The sequence below is a fragment of the Poeciliopsis prolifica genome, unplaced genomic scaffold, assembly GCF_027474105.1.
Source record: "Poeciliopsis prolifica strain line A6 unplaced genomic scaffold, Auburn_PproV2 SCAFFOLD004, whole genome shotgun sequence".
Taxonomy (NCBI): domain Eukaryota; kingdom Metazoa; phylum Chordata; class Actinopteri; order Cyprinodontiformes; family Poeciliidae; genus Poeciliopsis; species Poeciliopsis prolifica.
In genome coordinates, this window is record NW_026562379.1 from 17755988 (window position 1) to 17769815 (window position 13828).

At 35.2% G+C, this 13828-nt stretch overlaps 1 protein-coding gene across 1 annotated transcript; it reads right to left on the minus strand.

Annotated features, from left to right (window-relative positions):
• Positions 1–34: 34 nt before the first annotated feature.
• On the minus strand, positions 35–13632 carry ercc2 (excision repair cross-complementation group 2). The gene is made up of 23 exons (XM_055027797.1): positions 13494–13632; positions 13264–13363; positions 12430–12507; positions 12283–12345; positions 12050–12163; positions 11198–11314; positions 10230–10346; positions 9324–9447; positions 9154–9250; positions 8138–8271; positions 7167–7335; positions 5933–6051; positions 5688–5756; positions 5504–5574; positions 4526–4627; positions 4389–4452; positions 3282–3403; positions 3109–3201; positions 2946–3018; positions 2792–2862; positions 2401–2544; positions 1448–1591; positions 35–328 (listed from the first exon to the last, which is right to left on the minus strand). Exons 1-23 carry the CDS (start codon positions 13496–13498, stop codon positions 236–238), a joined length of 2283 nt encoding a protein of 760 aa, XP_054883772.1. The 5' UTR covers positions 13499–13632; the 3' UTR covers positions 35–235.
• Between the last annotated feature and the right edge of the window lie 196 nt (positions 13633–13828).

Here is a 13828-nt window from a genome sequence, read left to right on the forward strand (position 1 = left end):
CTTTATAAACAAACTCACTTTTCACCAGAATCTATGTTTTTACAGAACCTCCAATTTTTTTTATTTTTTTTGTAACAGATGGATATTAAAAAAAAGAATCAATTTACATAATCTACACGCTGATGAACAGTTTTTAAGTGTTTGTGGGAAGGCTGGTGCAGGAATAAAGTTTTCCTCCGTTTGTTTGAAATCTGGCGTTGCCATGGTGATGACATAATCCGCCGGATTATGGGTTTTAGGTCTGATGAGCCATCTGAGAGATTTTCTGCAGCATTTCCTCCGACTGCAGCTGCTCCAGAGTCAGCAGAGACAGACCCAGCTGGTCCTCCTGCAAAGACGTTTTGAAACCATTCAGCTGCAATTGGTCAGAAATTTATAAAGCTCACTTAAAACTAATCAAGTGATTTCTGACATACTTTAATGCATTTGAATTAAAAAAAATCTTTTTTCTGCTTATTATTCATTCCAGCATCAAAAAAACGTCAACGCAGCTAGATGGTAAGTTATTTATTGTGCTGCTGCTACATCTCAAATAATTAGAACATGGAAAAAATTTATTTTTCTCATTTATTTCAGGGTTAAACATTTAAGCATCTATTTTTTTTGTCATTTTTGATGATTTTTTCTCATAGAAAAATAAAAGTGCAAAATTCAGAGCCTGGGGGAATTTTAAATATTACATAACACCAATAATAAAATATTACTTTAAATGTGAAAAATTCTCAAACTCATAAATGTTCGCAGTTTTTTAAAAGATAATTTCTGAGATTAATGGTAAAAAAAATTAGATTTTGTTTTAGCAAATTTTCAACTTTTCAAACTCATTAATTTTGAGATTAATCTGAGAAAGTTTGTAGAAAAAAAAGAACATTTCTGAGTGTTTCCCAGCAAATTTTCTACTTTTCAAACTGAAATTTTCTTGTTTTTCTAAAACAAAATCCTCAGATTAATCTAAAAAATTTCCAGATATTTTCCAGCAAATTTTCAACTTCTCAAACTCAAAAATGTTCTAGTTTTTCTTCTATAATTTCTTTTGGGGGATTAATCTCAAAACTTTAAAGAGAAATACCACTTCTGATAAATATGTTTCATTTCCACTCGTGAAGCTCGACTATTCTCTTCAGGCCACATTCATCCTTTTTCCTACCACACTTTTTCCTTCCATTTAACTTTCTGATAACAAACTTGGATTCTGCACTCTGAATCAGCTTCTTAACTGCATTTTAGTTATATTTTCAAATTTACTCATATTTATTAAGATTTTTGTGGAAAAAAACAAAGAAATGAGGAAAAAAAAACATTTCAGATGTCAACTTTTTTTTTGCATTTAAAATTTTCACATTAAATGACAAACAATAAAAAGTACAATCAAAGTCAAGCTTGGATTGTACTTTTTCACAATATTCTCGTGTTAGGAAAGCCATATATCCGTGTGGGTGGAGGTTACCTGTCTGAACGGCTGAGCCATCTGACGCAGGAAGTGCTTGGACAGCTGGACGGCTTCGTCCACCGTGAGGTTCAGGCTGCCGTCGTTGATGTGCTCCTGAATCCAACGAGGAAGTTTCCCACGTTTGTCTGATCGAGCGTATCTCTACGAACAAAAAGCTCCAATTACTCCCAAAAACTACTGATACAAGTTATTATTGACGAGTTTCTCCAAAACGGCCACTTTCTTAAAGACTTGAGTTTTCTCTTGAACCAAGATGGCCGACAATCGTTCTACAACATGTGGGGTTCACTATTTCAAAATATGCTGACACAAAATGTGAATATTATTTTGTGTCTGATGTATTAAATACTCTCTGAGTAAACAGAAATGATTAAACTTAGACATTTATCAAAAATAACAAAAGAGGAACCTATCAAGTTGCTGAGTAGAAAAAATAAAAGATAAAAAACATAAAATATGTAAAATAATTCCATATGAACGGACAAATGTTCATACGAGTTACTTTTTTTTTGCTTTTGATGGAAAATTAAAATGTTATTGACTCAAAGATCTAAAAATCAGCTGTTGATCATCTCATATCTCCTCTGCTTCTCTGTCCTCCCGTTGAATCAAATCGGTAATCAATACATCAGAAATTGGTGCTGCTGCGTGATGCAGCTCGGCTGAAATAACAGCATTAACTATGATAACTTTAATAAGCTTGTCTTGTGTTTATATTTCTAAACAGAATCACATAAAGAGCATTTTTAAATTCCTGTATCAACGGTTCAATTGTGAGCAGTGGCGCCCTCTGCTGGACAATGATAAAACTACAACACTAAAAGATAGAAAGGACTCCATAAATTAATCTATTGGAACTCATTTTAATCTAATAAAGCATTAATCATAAGTTGATTAATACTTTGCATACCGCAAACATTTTCTTTGTATGTTTACCGCTCACAGCTCACCTTGTCAGCAAAGACCATGAGGCCGTAGTCCGTCTTGCCTCTGATGGCTCTGCCGACGCACTGAGCGGCGTGTCGCATGGCGTCAAACGTCAGGAAGTCGTTCTCTCTGATCTGAAACTGATCCCGCAGATACTCCAGCCGAGCCTGGCGGACAAAAACACCCAACAGGAAACGTCAGCAGGAGGAAACTGTTGATGCCTGTCAGTCTGGGAAGGAAGATTTCATTTATGTCAATAAAGACATAAATACAGACACATGTGATGAAATAAACTGGTTTGGAAAATTAATGCATAAATAATATTCTATTCTGAATCTGAATCTATTCTGATTATCTGCCAAATTAAAAATTTGCTGATTTGAAGTTTAGCTTCTCATTTCAGACGATTCTCACCTTCAGGATGCGGCTCTGAGTGTAAACATACGGGACTCCAAACATGATGACCGCTCTGCCAAAATGGTGAACTGAATAAACACGAAAAACAAAAATGGAAGCACAGTTATTTGTTCGCTCAACCCGTTTCGTCGGACGGATCTGAATTATTTACCGAAGTCTATTCCTTCAGAGACCTTCCCCCGGGCCACAGAGAGGAGGATGGCTCCTCGGCCGTTCTCACACGCCTCACGAGAAACAAAACAGCAAAAATGAATCACATCTTAGCTCTTTTAAACAGTAAAACTGACTGAATGAATTCCCAGAACTCCTCTGACCTCCTGGTACTTTTCCAGAGCCATGCTGGTTTCCGCCGCGTCCTGCGTCTCGATGAAGATCAGCTTGTTTTTCTGGATGTTCTCCAGGATCCCCTGCAAACGGAAACCCGGAGTCGATTCCTTCAGCTACTCGTCTGGCTGCCTGAAAGCAGCGAGGCGTTGCCGACACCGACCTGTTCGTACCAAGACGCCACGATGTTCTCCATGTAGACGTAGCTGGTGAAGAACGCGACGATCCCGTCTGGAACCACCGCCGACATCTCCAGGAGGAGGTTGCCATAATTACGGATCACGGCTGCAAAACAACAGGTCGGCTAGATCAGGGCTGTTCAAAGTGCGGCCCGGGGGCCGTTTGCAGCCCTCGGGACGGTTCTGTGTGGCCTTTGTTCACAATTCAAGAACAGCACAGATTTATTTCTCCAAACTGTTGATGGTAAAACACTTAAAATAAGCTGAAGTGAAATTTCTACTGATCAAATAAAATGAATCTAAAGTGGGAACAAAACGTTTGTTCAAAATGAAAAAACATTGAGGCTGGAAAAAAGGTTTTTCAAGTTACCAAAGTGAAGCAGACAATTTTCAAAACAAATCACATATAGAATATTTCCCTGAGTTGAAACAGAAAGAGAAATCTGAAACTCATAAAACAACATTGACTCTGATCTTGTTTTGATTTTTTTTTTGAGTTTCAAAACATTTTTTTCAGTTTCAAATATATATTTTTAAAATTTCATAGCCTTTATAGTCAGTTTTAAAATATTTCTGTTCCAAATCTTTTTTTTTCCAATTTCAAATCAGTTTTTAGTCTAAAATTCTGCTTTCAGCTTTAAATCTTTTTTCATTTCAGCAAACTTTATAACCCAATTTAACTCCTTATATGTAGAGAATTCAGAATAAACTTAGGCAACACACAGACTATTCAAATTAATTTGACAGCACCCATCTACTAAATAAGGCTAAATAAGAATGTTTTTAAAAATGCAACCAAAAAGAAGAACGCATCATGTTTTCGGACCCTAACCTTAACCCTAATCCTAATCATTAATCCATTTTTAATGATTTTCAGAAACTTTCTGTATAGAAATCAAGCAAATACATTTTATTAATTAAGATATTGTCTATTTAGTTTGTTTTTACAACAGAATTGTTTTGGCATTTCTCAAAGCAAAAGAAACGTATCGTTTGTTGCCCGCGGCTATTTCTATTTCACAGTTTTGGCCCCAGTTGTGGGAACAGCGACATGCTAAAGATAAAATAACACAGAATATACAGAAGCTCACCGAAATCCTCTCTCGTCTCGAACTTTGAGCTCAGAGCCACCTGGTCGTTTCCTCGGCCGACAATCTGTGCAAAAACAAAACAGCATCAGGAGATGAAAGACAAAATGGCCACCGAGCGTGAATGAAGTGTTGCGCACCAGAGGACAGAGGCAGGTTCGTGCGAGCGTCATAGTGAAGGACGCCATGGTGACGGGTCGAAAGTCGAGGATGCGAGGGTAGATGTCCAACGGAGAGAGAGTCTGACGGAAGAACGGAGGAAGAAACAGAGTTTAATTACTCAGAAGTCTTTAAATACAGCTTTCATTTAAAAAAAACACAACAACCGCATGTTTATATTTTAAATTGTTATTGTGAAAAACATTCATACAGGAAAATTGAAGCACTTTCATATATTTTCAAGGTAAACTGAGATAAAAACAATACAAATGAACTATAAAAGGACAGTTTCAATTCAATAATATGTGATATAATTTAATAGTTATTAATAATAATGTCTTGTGATGGTATTCTGTTTAAACTAAAATATAACAAAGTTTTATGATTTGAAATGTCACACCTTCCAAGATCAAAGCATTAAACAAACCAAAAAAATCCCCCAATTTCAATTGTTCAACATGTAAAACATCAGATAATCAATAATTTACTGAATCATTAGTGACATATTGATCCATTACATTGAAACAATCCAAACAAATCATGTTCAGGTAAATGAGCTTCCTGCTCAAATTAAATGTCAACACATAAAACACAAAGAAAATGCAAAAAAACAACAAGAACAAAATAATCTGACCAAGTTTTCTGGCATTTAGCAAAACAAAATAATTTAGATAAATCTAACAAACCAAAAATAGGAAAACTTTAATCTGGTTTAACTTCAGATAGTAAAAAGCTAAATGTGTCTGTCTTTTCATTAGGTGTATGAAAATATCCGGTTTCTGCTGTAAATAACATTTTACCAAGTTGGGTTTTTGATCAAGGACTAGATTGAACCAACGTCAGGGACTTATACAGAAATCAAGCACTTTCCAAACCTTGAAATCACCTGACTGAAAGGTAAGACCCGTAGGAACCTGGAATGGAATAAACAAGTTTGGGGAGGAAAAAGAGAGACGCACCCCTGAGGTGATGACGACGGACTGGAACCTCTGAAAAACAGGTTTGATGGCGATAGACGGGTCCATGCAGCGGAAAACAGGGAGAAAAGCAGGAGACAATTAATTAACTTATGACAATCGATTAAGGGTTTATTAAATTAAAATCATCAGCACCCAGAGATGTTTCCGTTAATCATGACCCACCTAAAATGCAGCACAGGGTTGGCGATGGTTGGAGTTCTGTCCTCAAAAGGTTCGATGATGATGGTAAAACCTTTACAAGGAAAAAATCTCTTAAAACTAAACGTTTGTGCAGCAGGTCTTACTAAAACAAGTTTGCTGAAGGAATTTAGAGGTTTGCTCAGGACCCTAATCCTAACCCTGACCCTGACCCTAACCCTGATCCTGACCCTGATCCTGACCCTGACCCTAACCCTGACCCTGACCCACCTTGGCTGTAGGTGCTGACCAGAGTCGCAAAGTTAGAGATGAGCGTAACGGCCGAAAAGTCTGCGATGTCTGCGATCTCCAGAGTTCGCAGCAGCGACTGCAGCCTCTCCGCACAGAACCTGCAATCACACATGAAACGGCGTTAAATATATAAATATATGTCAGTTATACAAAATTATTCAGTCTCAGAAAAGCTGGCTGGTAAATATTAGAGCCAACAAGAGGTCAATGTTTTGTACTGAAGTAAATGAATCACTACTTTGATTTAGTTACAAATTATTTACAAAAATATATTCAAGTAAAAGGGTTTGACTGTCCAATTAATTTGTAAAATGATGTAATCATTTGGACAAAATATAAAATTATTAGTAGGTTCGGCTATAAAATATTTTAAAAATAAATATTATGAAATATCACCTTTCCAAATTTCCATATTCTAGAAAAACATTTTTTTCCAAAAATAAAAAATTTTAGACTTTTGGATCTCAGAAATTTCAGAGTTTATCTAGAAAATTACTGAGATAAATCTAAAAATGTTTTTTTAGACAATTTTGACATAAACTTGCACAATTCCTCTTTTTTTCTAGAAACTTTTAATAATCTCAAAAAATAAAAATATGTTGAGTTTTTTTTCTAGCAAATTTTCACCATTTCAAACTCAAATTTTTGCTTTTTTCTGGCAATTTTTTTACTTTTCAAATTCTGAAAATTCCTGAGAGAAATCTCAACATTTCTGAGAATTTTGAGAGAAATTTCCTTTTACTTAAATCTATGACAGCCCTAATTCATTGTTGTAATCGCTGACATTTATTGATCCTCTTGAAGAAAAAATAGAAAAACCCGAACGCAAATAATAAAAACATGATTAAATTTATCAAGATGAAAAATCACCAGTATCATATTATGTTGATCATTTCTTTAAGTGAAATATTACAAGAGATGTTTATTTCTGTCTTGCTGTTTTTGTAGTGTTAATGTGTTTTATATATATATTTTATAAAGTGTCAATGATGAGCATAGTCTGGAGGTTAAAGGTAAATGTCATCAATTGGTATCAAAATATCCCAATATTGGTGAATATCGGCCATAATTTTATATCAGTGCAATTGAAGGCCTTCTACTAAACTCTAGAGGAGAGACCAGATGAAGCAGTTTAACATTTCTGCAGATCGCTCTGAGTTAGTAAGTTGTTTTTTTCAGGGTTTATTATTAACACTAGAGAAGCCAGGCTGACCTGAGAGGTTTTCTGTCAATGCAGACTTTGTCGAAGATGTCTTTTAAGAACTGCGGGGCGCTCTCCTGCACGACGTGCTGCACCCGCAGGCGGGCCTTCAGGTACTCCAGAAAACGCCGCAGGAAGCCGACAAAGTGTTCGGCCGTACGGATCGAACCGGGAACGGCCTCTGAAGGAGAGGGAGGGAGGAAAGCAAGCAGTTGGCTTTAAAACAGCAGAAAACTGGAAACGTGAAGGTAATAGGAGTTCCTCTGAGTTTGTTGTAAAGACTTTCAGGAAGATAAAAACCAGAATTTGAAAATAAACTGGTCTAATGAATAGTTTTAATTAATTTTTTTAATGCATTGCCATGTTATTGTTTCTGTATGCAAACAGATTTATCTGTTCCTAAGTTTATTATTTAACTATGTATTTGTGGATTTTCACTGTGTTTGAAAGTTAGATTTACAACAGACCCTATTAAAAATGTCCACTGTAAATTTATAACAACCTTCATATTTACAAAACACATAAAAATACAGATGAGAACACAAGCATAAAACATATGTAAAGTTTGAAAACATATGATAAAAAGCTTGTATGAGAATAAAGTTATACGGTATGACTATTGTTTTATTATTACAACTTATTGCAACTATTCCAGTATTATTACAGCTTTATGTTTGTATTATAGTGTTTATTCTCATAATATCTGACTTTATTTTCACAATTTTGCAACTTTATTCTTATAATATTCTGACTGCGTTAGTCCCACTTTATTCTGGTAATATTACGACTTTATTCTCTCATTACTATCGGTAACAGAAATGTTCAGCTTGACAGGCGTCCTTCTTTCCCAGGTGAGGAGGAAGTAAAAGGAGGATTTAGACATTTTTGGTTTTAGTATGAAAAGTTTTTAAAATGTCTTTACGTTAAAACAAGCAGTTAAAAGAGCAGCGAGAGAAAAGATAAAAAACGGCGCTTTGACGGACCGTGCAGGACCTCGTCAGGTAGCACTGGGTTTGCCAGGTAGATGTCCGTTTCCCTGGCGACGTTGGCTTCCTTCAGCCCCTCCACCAATCGTCGGTACTCGTCCCTCAGCCTGGCAGCATCCGTCTCCTTTATCCTGCGAAGAAAAATCAACTTTTTCACTTCAGGAACTATTGGACAGCTGGAGAAGCTAATTAGCATCTCTAGGCTAAAATAGTACCTGAACTACGACCCAGAACCCCACAGGAGACATTTTTATTCAGATTTTTAAAGACAGAACAAAGATTTTTACATATTGTCAACCATAAACATATCATTTACAACAAGCTGCATTCAGCTTCTATGTACCACAAATCTGGAACAAACTTCCAGGAAATTTCCTTTAAATCTTGACCATTATGGCTGGAATATTGATCAATACATTAGATGATTATTGATGACTTTGGTGTTTGTTACTGGTTTCTTAAATGTGTAAAAAGTTATCAATTTTCTTCTTGTGTTTTTGATTTAAATAACTTATCTGCCTTGTTGCTGAAATGTGCTAAACAAAAGCTGACTGACTGAACAATTAATACAAAGTCAAATATTTTCAAGAGCAAAGAGTAAATACAAAAAATATCCAATAGATCAATAAAGTCAAATTAAATGTAATAAATAAATACAAAATGAAGTAAAAGTAATATAAATACGTCTATATACATATTAAATGAATAAAAATAAAAGTACACAGTTACATACACACTAAATTGAAGATTTAATTTAAAAGATACTAATGTAATAAATAAATTGATTGAAATATAGTGAAAATTAAACTAACTTGAAACAAAAAGTGGCTTTATGGAAAATTTGAGGAATCACTCTTGTCAAAAAGTGGAAATTATTTAAATTTTTTCAATTTATCCCTTTTATTTTGTTTAAAGATGCACCAATCCATCACCCAGAGACCAGAATCTGCCATATTTCTCTCCGTCGGCAGGTCGGTTTTTTTTCCAAACTTCGAAAACATGAAACTACTTACTTGTGTATTGTGTTTTGTAGCGTGTCTACGTTGTTCTGGCAGCGGTCCAGCGTTCGCCGAGTTATGTTCACACTCATGGAGTCGATGCACACGTTGTCTGGGGAACAAGGAGAAATTCAGACGACTTCGTCGTGAAACATTTCAATCGTTTAACGTCATCATCCCCCCACCGATGTTATGGGCCTCATCGAACACCACCACTGACTTCTTGGCCAGCTCCTTGGACACCAGGTCGGCTATCTTTGGGTCCAGCAGGTAGTGGTAGCTGTACACAACGATGTTGGCATGAAGAATCTGAAAACACACACAACCAGTGCAGTTGAAGCCTCTCATGCTAAGCGTCTGATCAGAAGCGTTTCTGGCACCACCTAGTGGTCAGAAGATTAACTACATCTGGAAGCTGAGACGCAAAGTGAAGTAAACTGGACGATAAAATGAGATTATTTATCAGCGCACTTGATGTTTTTTACAACTGATATTTCAGAATAGATGACATCTGACCAAAATCCAAAAGGTTACATGTAATTTTGGGTTTGAAGTTTTTTTTTGCAACACCCAGGAACTTTAATTAGTGGCATACATCATTTAGGTACAATTGTAGTAACTATTGTTAGTTGGATGTATTTTTTACACAACAAAGAATAAATATATTACTTTAAATTCTTAATTAAAAAACAAATGAATATTTAGACGTATAAAAGAAATGTCATGCATTGGACGTTTAAAGTTTTATCACAGAAGAAAAAAAAGAAATAATGTACATATTAAGATTTAAGAACTTGTGCTAGGAGAGGCTAATTTGGGTTTAATGCTCAAACTGACAGCAAATACAAAACTTATCCGTTTCTATACTTTTATAAAAAATTAGCAATTGGGGGGTTAAAACGTCATTGCAGTTGTAACTCTTGAATTGTTAATACTAACAGGGGAAGTTTGAAGATAAAAGTCAATTTCAATTCGACTTCTGTGCAAAATTTGTAGCAAGACTTAAAAACATTAAACAAATGGAGAATCTAAAGACAGTTAATAGATTTTGTTGTCATGTTTGAGCCATTCCAGAGTGGTTGTTAGCGTACCGCGTAGCGAGCCAGGTAGTACGGACACCAGCCTTTCCTCCTGCCAAAGTCCTTCAAGTCGTCCAGGTTGTAGATGCCGGCAGGAAGAGGAACCTGCCGTCCAACCGCGTCAAATTCCTGCAACAACCAGGCATTAGGTCAGAGAAACGCAGTGAGGAGGTTACAGCTCTGAGGAATCATGGGGAAAACATTTATCCACACTGCAAAACACAAAACGAGTCCAGTTTCTTGTGCAAATATCTCAACACCATTGAATTAATTATGCTGTTAAGCGTGAATTCATTTTGTTGCTGAAATGAAGCTTCTCAGCAAGAAATAGGAGCTTGTTTTGAGCCAATAATTCCTTAATTTATAACAAGCACAAAATGGAAAACTGTCTTGTTATAAATTAAACAATCTGCCTCTTTCATCAATATGAGGGAACTATTGGTATAAAACAGCAATATTTTGCTGAAATGTTGTTAGTTGTGTCTTATTTTAAGTGTATTTATTTGCCTTAGAAATTAGAAGAAATACTTGGTGAAATTTGGTATTTTTGCAGTGTAGGATTTATTTTTAGTTTTTGGTGGATATTTTTTATATATTTTTATTTAATCTACAATGACTGTTTTCTTTCTGTTCATTAATTGCATCCAAACTGAGAAATCCAACCATTTTCCGTCTATAAATGCATCAGAGATGGACTTAATAAAATTCAGTTAACATCAGATGAAAATCAGGGACATTATGTTTGGTGATAAGCTTCCAATTCATTAATTTGGTTCAAAATCATTAAATGTTTTAAAGATTCTGCAGCTCATTTTTATTTTCTGTGTTTAATTCTTTAGACTAAAAAAAGGAATTGGTCAACAACCAATAAAACCTGATGTTACAGTGAAAAATGTAAGTTGTTTTGTTATTTTTTTCTGGGATGATGTGAAAATTAGAGTTGAAACCATCTGCTGCTCTGAGTTCAGGCGTTTTCTTACCTCATAGAAACGACAGACAGGCAGGTTGGGATTGCTGTGGCGTTGAGCGCGGATGTAGGACGCCGTCAGACTGTGGCACTTCCCATCCACCTCCTTCCCAAAACGCAGAGAGCTGACCTACACGAAGAAAAAAAACTCTTTCATTATCATTAAAGCTCAAACAATTCATCAGCTGAATCAGTTAATTGAAATAATTGTCAACTGATGTAGTAAAAGATTAGTCAACTAGAGTATGCAGACTCTTAAAACAGGCCTTTTGCTGACAGATTGACACTCAGAGTCGTAATTTTATTGTAGAAATATCGAAATATTTTGCATTTAATATTAAAAATCACCATGTCTGTAAATGTGTTCCACCCAGATCTCATCATGTGACAGTTTTAACTACATCTGGTTCAAATTATGTTAAAAAAAACATGTAAATCACATTTTAAGTACCTTTTTCATCCAATTATTATTAATCATTTAATGAAAAAAATAACGACCAGATCAGATCTACACTGTGTTGATGTTCAGTGCAGCAGAAAACTTTCCACATGTTGATTCAGAGGGATTTTTTTTTCTTAGCTGGAGATTTATCTTTTGCTACAAATGATCTAACATTTACTAAAGGAATTGTATGTTATTGCATTTTAGGCAATAAAATGTTAATTTTCATATTTACATTTTTAATTTCATTGTTAGTTTATTAACATCTTTTATTTCGAGTACCATATAAGAAAAGCTTAAGTGGGTAAATGAAGATTTGTGCCAATTAATTCAATCCGCTAGAATAATCATTAGTTAAATAATAGTTATTTTTATAATTATTATTTCTGAGAGGTGTTGGAACAACAGCCCAGCAGTTCGTACCTCTGGGTGGATGCAGAGGTTCTTCCTGGAGGACAAAGACAGAGCCAGGAAGTTGTTCACTTCTCCAGTTTCTTTGGCATAAAACTCCATCAGCTTCCTGAGTTCCTCCACAACCTCAACACACACAAGCAGAAAGTTTCAGACCATCTTCCTATAAATCTAACACTTCTCTGTAGAAGCATTTATTACCAAGAAAAATATGCGTATTGTAAATTAATCTGATCCTGACTTACTTTCTCAATTTCAGGAACTGTTCTGGAGCAGTAAATCAACTTGGTCACATCCAGCGGAAACGCCTGAGAAACACGACGGGACGTGACGAAGCGATCAGAACCGAGTCGTGACGTTCAGAAGCTCCGAACATCGAAGATGAAACTCACCCTCTGGTAGGCGACGATGAGCGACAGCAGAGAGATGGTCTTCCCTGTTCCTGACGGCATCTCCAGGACTCCATGACCCTGAACACACAGGATCAGTTCATACACTGCAAAAACACCAAATCCTACCAAGTAATCCTAATTTATAGTTCAAATATCTTACTACACTTGAAATAAGACAAAACCAACTTGCAAGTAAATTTTCAGCTAGAAATAACTTATTTTTAGTCAATAATTCCTTAATATGAATTAAAAAGTTCTAGTTCTTCTGGCTGATTATTACACTTTTACCAATATATTTTTCTCCATGTTATAAGTGAAATAATTTACCAGTGGAACTGAAAATTTTTAGCAGTATTAAGGAATTACTGACTTTAAACAAGTGTACTACCACATTTCCACTGATTAACAATTTTTTGTTTTCTGCAAAAATATAAAGTTTTGCCAAGTATTTTGTCTAATTCTACTGCAAATATATTGAAATAAGACTAAATTAACTCACAGTACCTATTAAAGGAAATATGGGAAACTGTTATAAATCATTAATTCTAATTTTAACATGATTTTAGTGAAATACTCTGCAAATCAACTTTGGTGAAAGTAAATACAGAAATATATCACTAATGAGGTTTACGATACTACTTTTATATAGAATCTCATTTCCAAACTAATTAAGATTTACAAAACAACTGAGTCAGTTTAAAAGGGAAACAAACTGCGTACAATAAGAAAAACCGAACAAGATGGATATTTCTTTCTCTTTTTGAAGAATACTTGATGTCAATCATTAATATTTAACTGGAAAAAAAAATATTTTGACTGGGAAAAAAAACCTACTTTTGCATCCAAAGTCCTCTTAAGCTCCAGCATGTAAGAGTACTGCTCCGGATAGATGTAGTCATAAGGAAAATAGACCAGCAGACCCTCGATGTTCAGCCTGAAATGTGAAAACCAGAGTTTAAGTTGATTCAATTCAGCTAAAACTTCATACATCCAAGCTAAAACTAGCACCCCGCCAGCTCGTGTTCTCCTATTTCAATGATTATTCCACAAAAAAAAACACTCACTTCATTTTAGCGGACTGTTTAACAACGACTCTTCGTTTTTCCTACTTTTCCTGCGTTTAAATGTTCATTTTAAGATGAAAATAAAGAAAAAGAGATGATAACGGGGAGGTTAGCAAAGACAAACTACTGCTGCTGCTGCTGCTTCTTCTATGATTATTTACGTTGTGCGCGCTCTACTGCCCCCAGCAGGACAGACAAGAAACTGCACAATAAATCCAAAAACTTCATTTTTTCAGGATATTTATGTCCATTAGTTTAAATGGTCATCCAAGAAATTACTCAAGCAGCAGTATAAAAGTATTTTGTTAATGAGCAACTGATGATGTCATCAGATA

Bases quoted from the DNA above. Each gene is read 5' to 3' on its own strand.
- ercc2 (XM_055027797.1), bottom strand. The intron at 9,251-9,323 runs GTGGGGGGATGA...CTTGTTCCCCAG, and splicing joins CGATGAGGCCCATAACATCG to ACAACGTGTGCATCGACTCC. The intron at 5,575-5,687 runs GGTGGGTCATGA...TCCCTGTTTTCC, and splicing joins CAACCCTGTGCTGCATTTTA to GCTGCATGGACCCGTCTATC.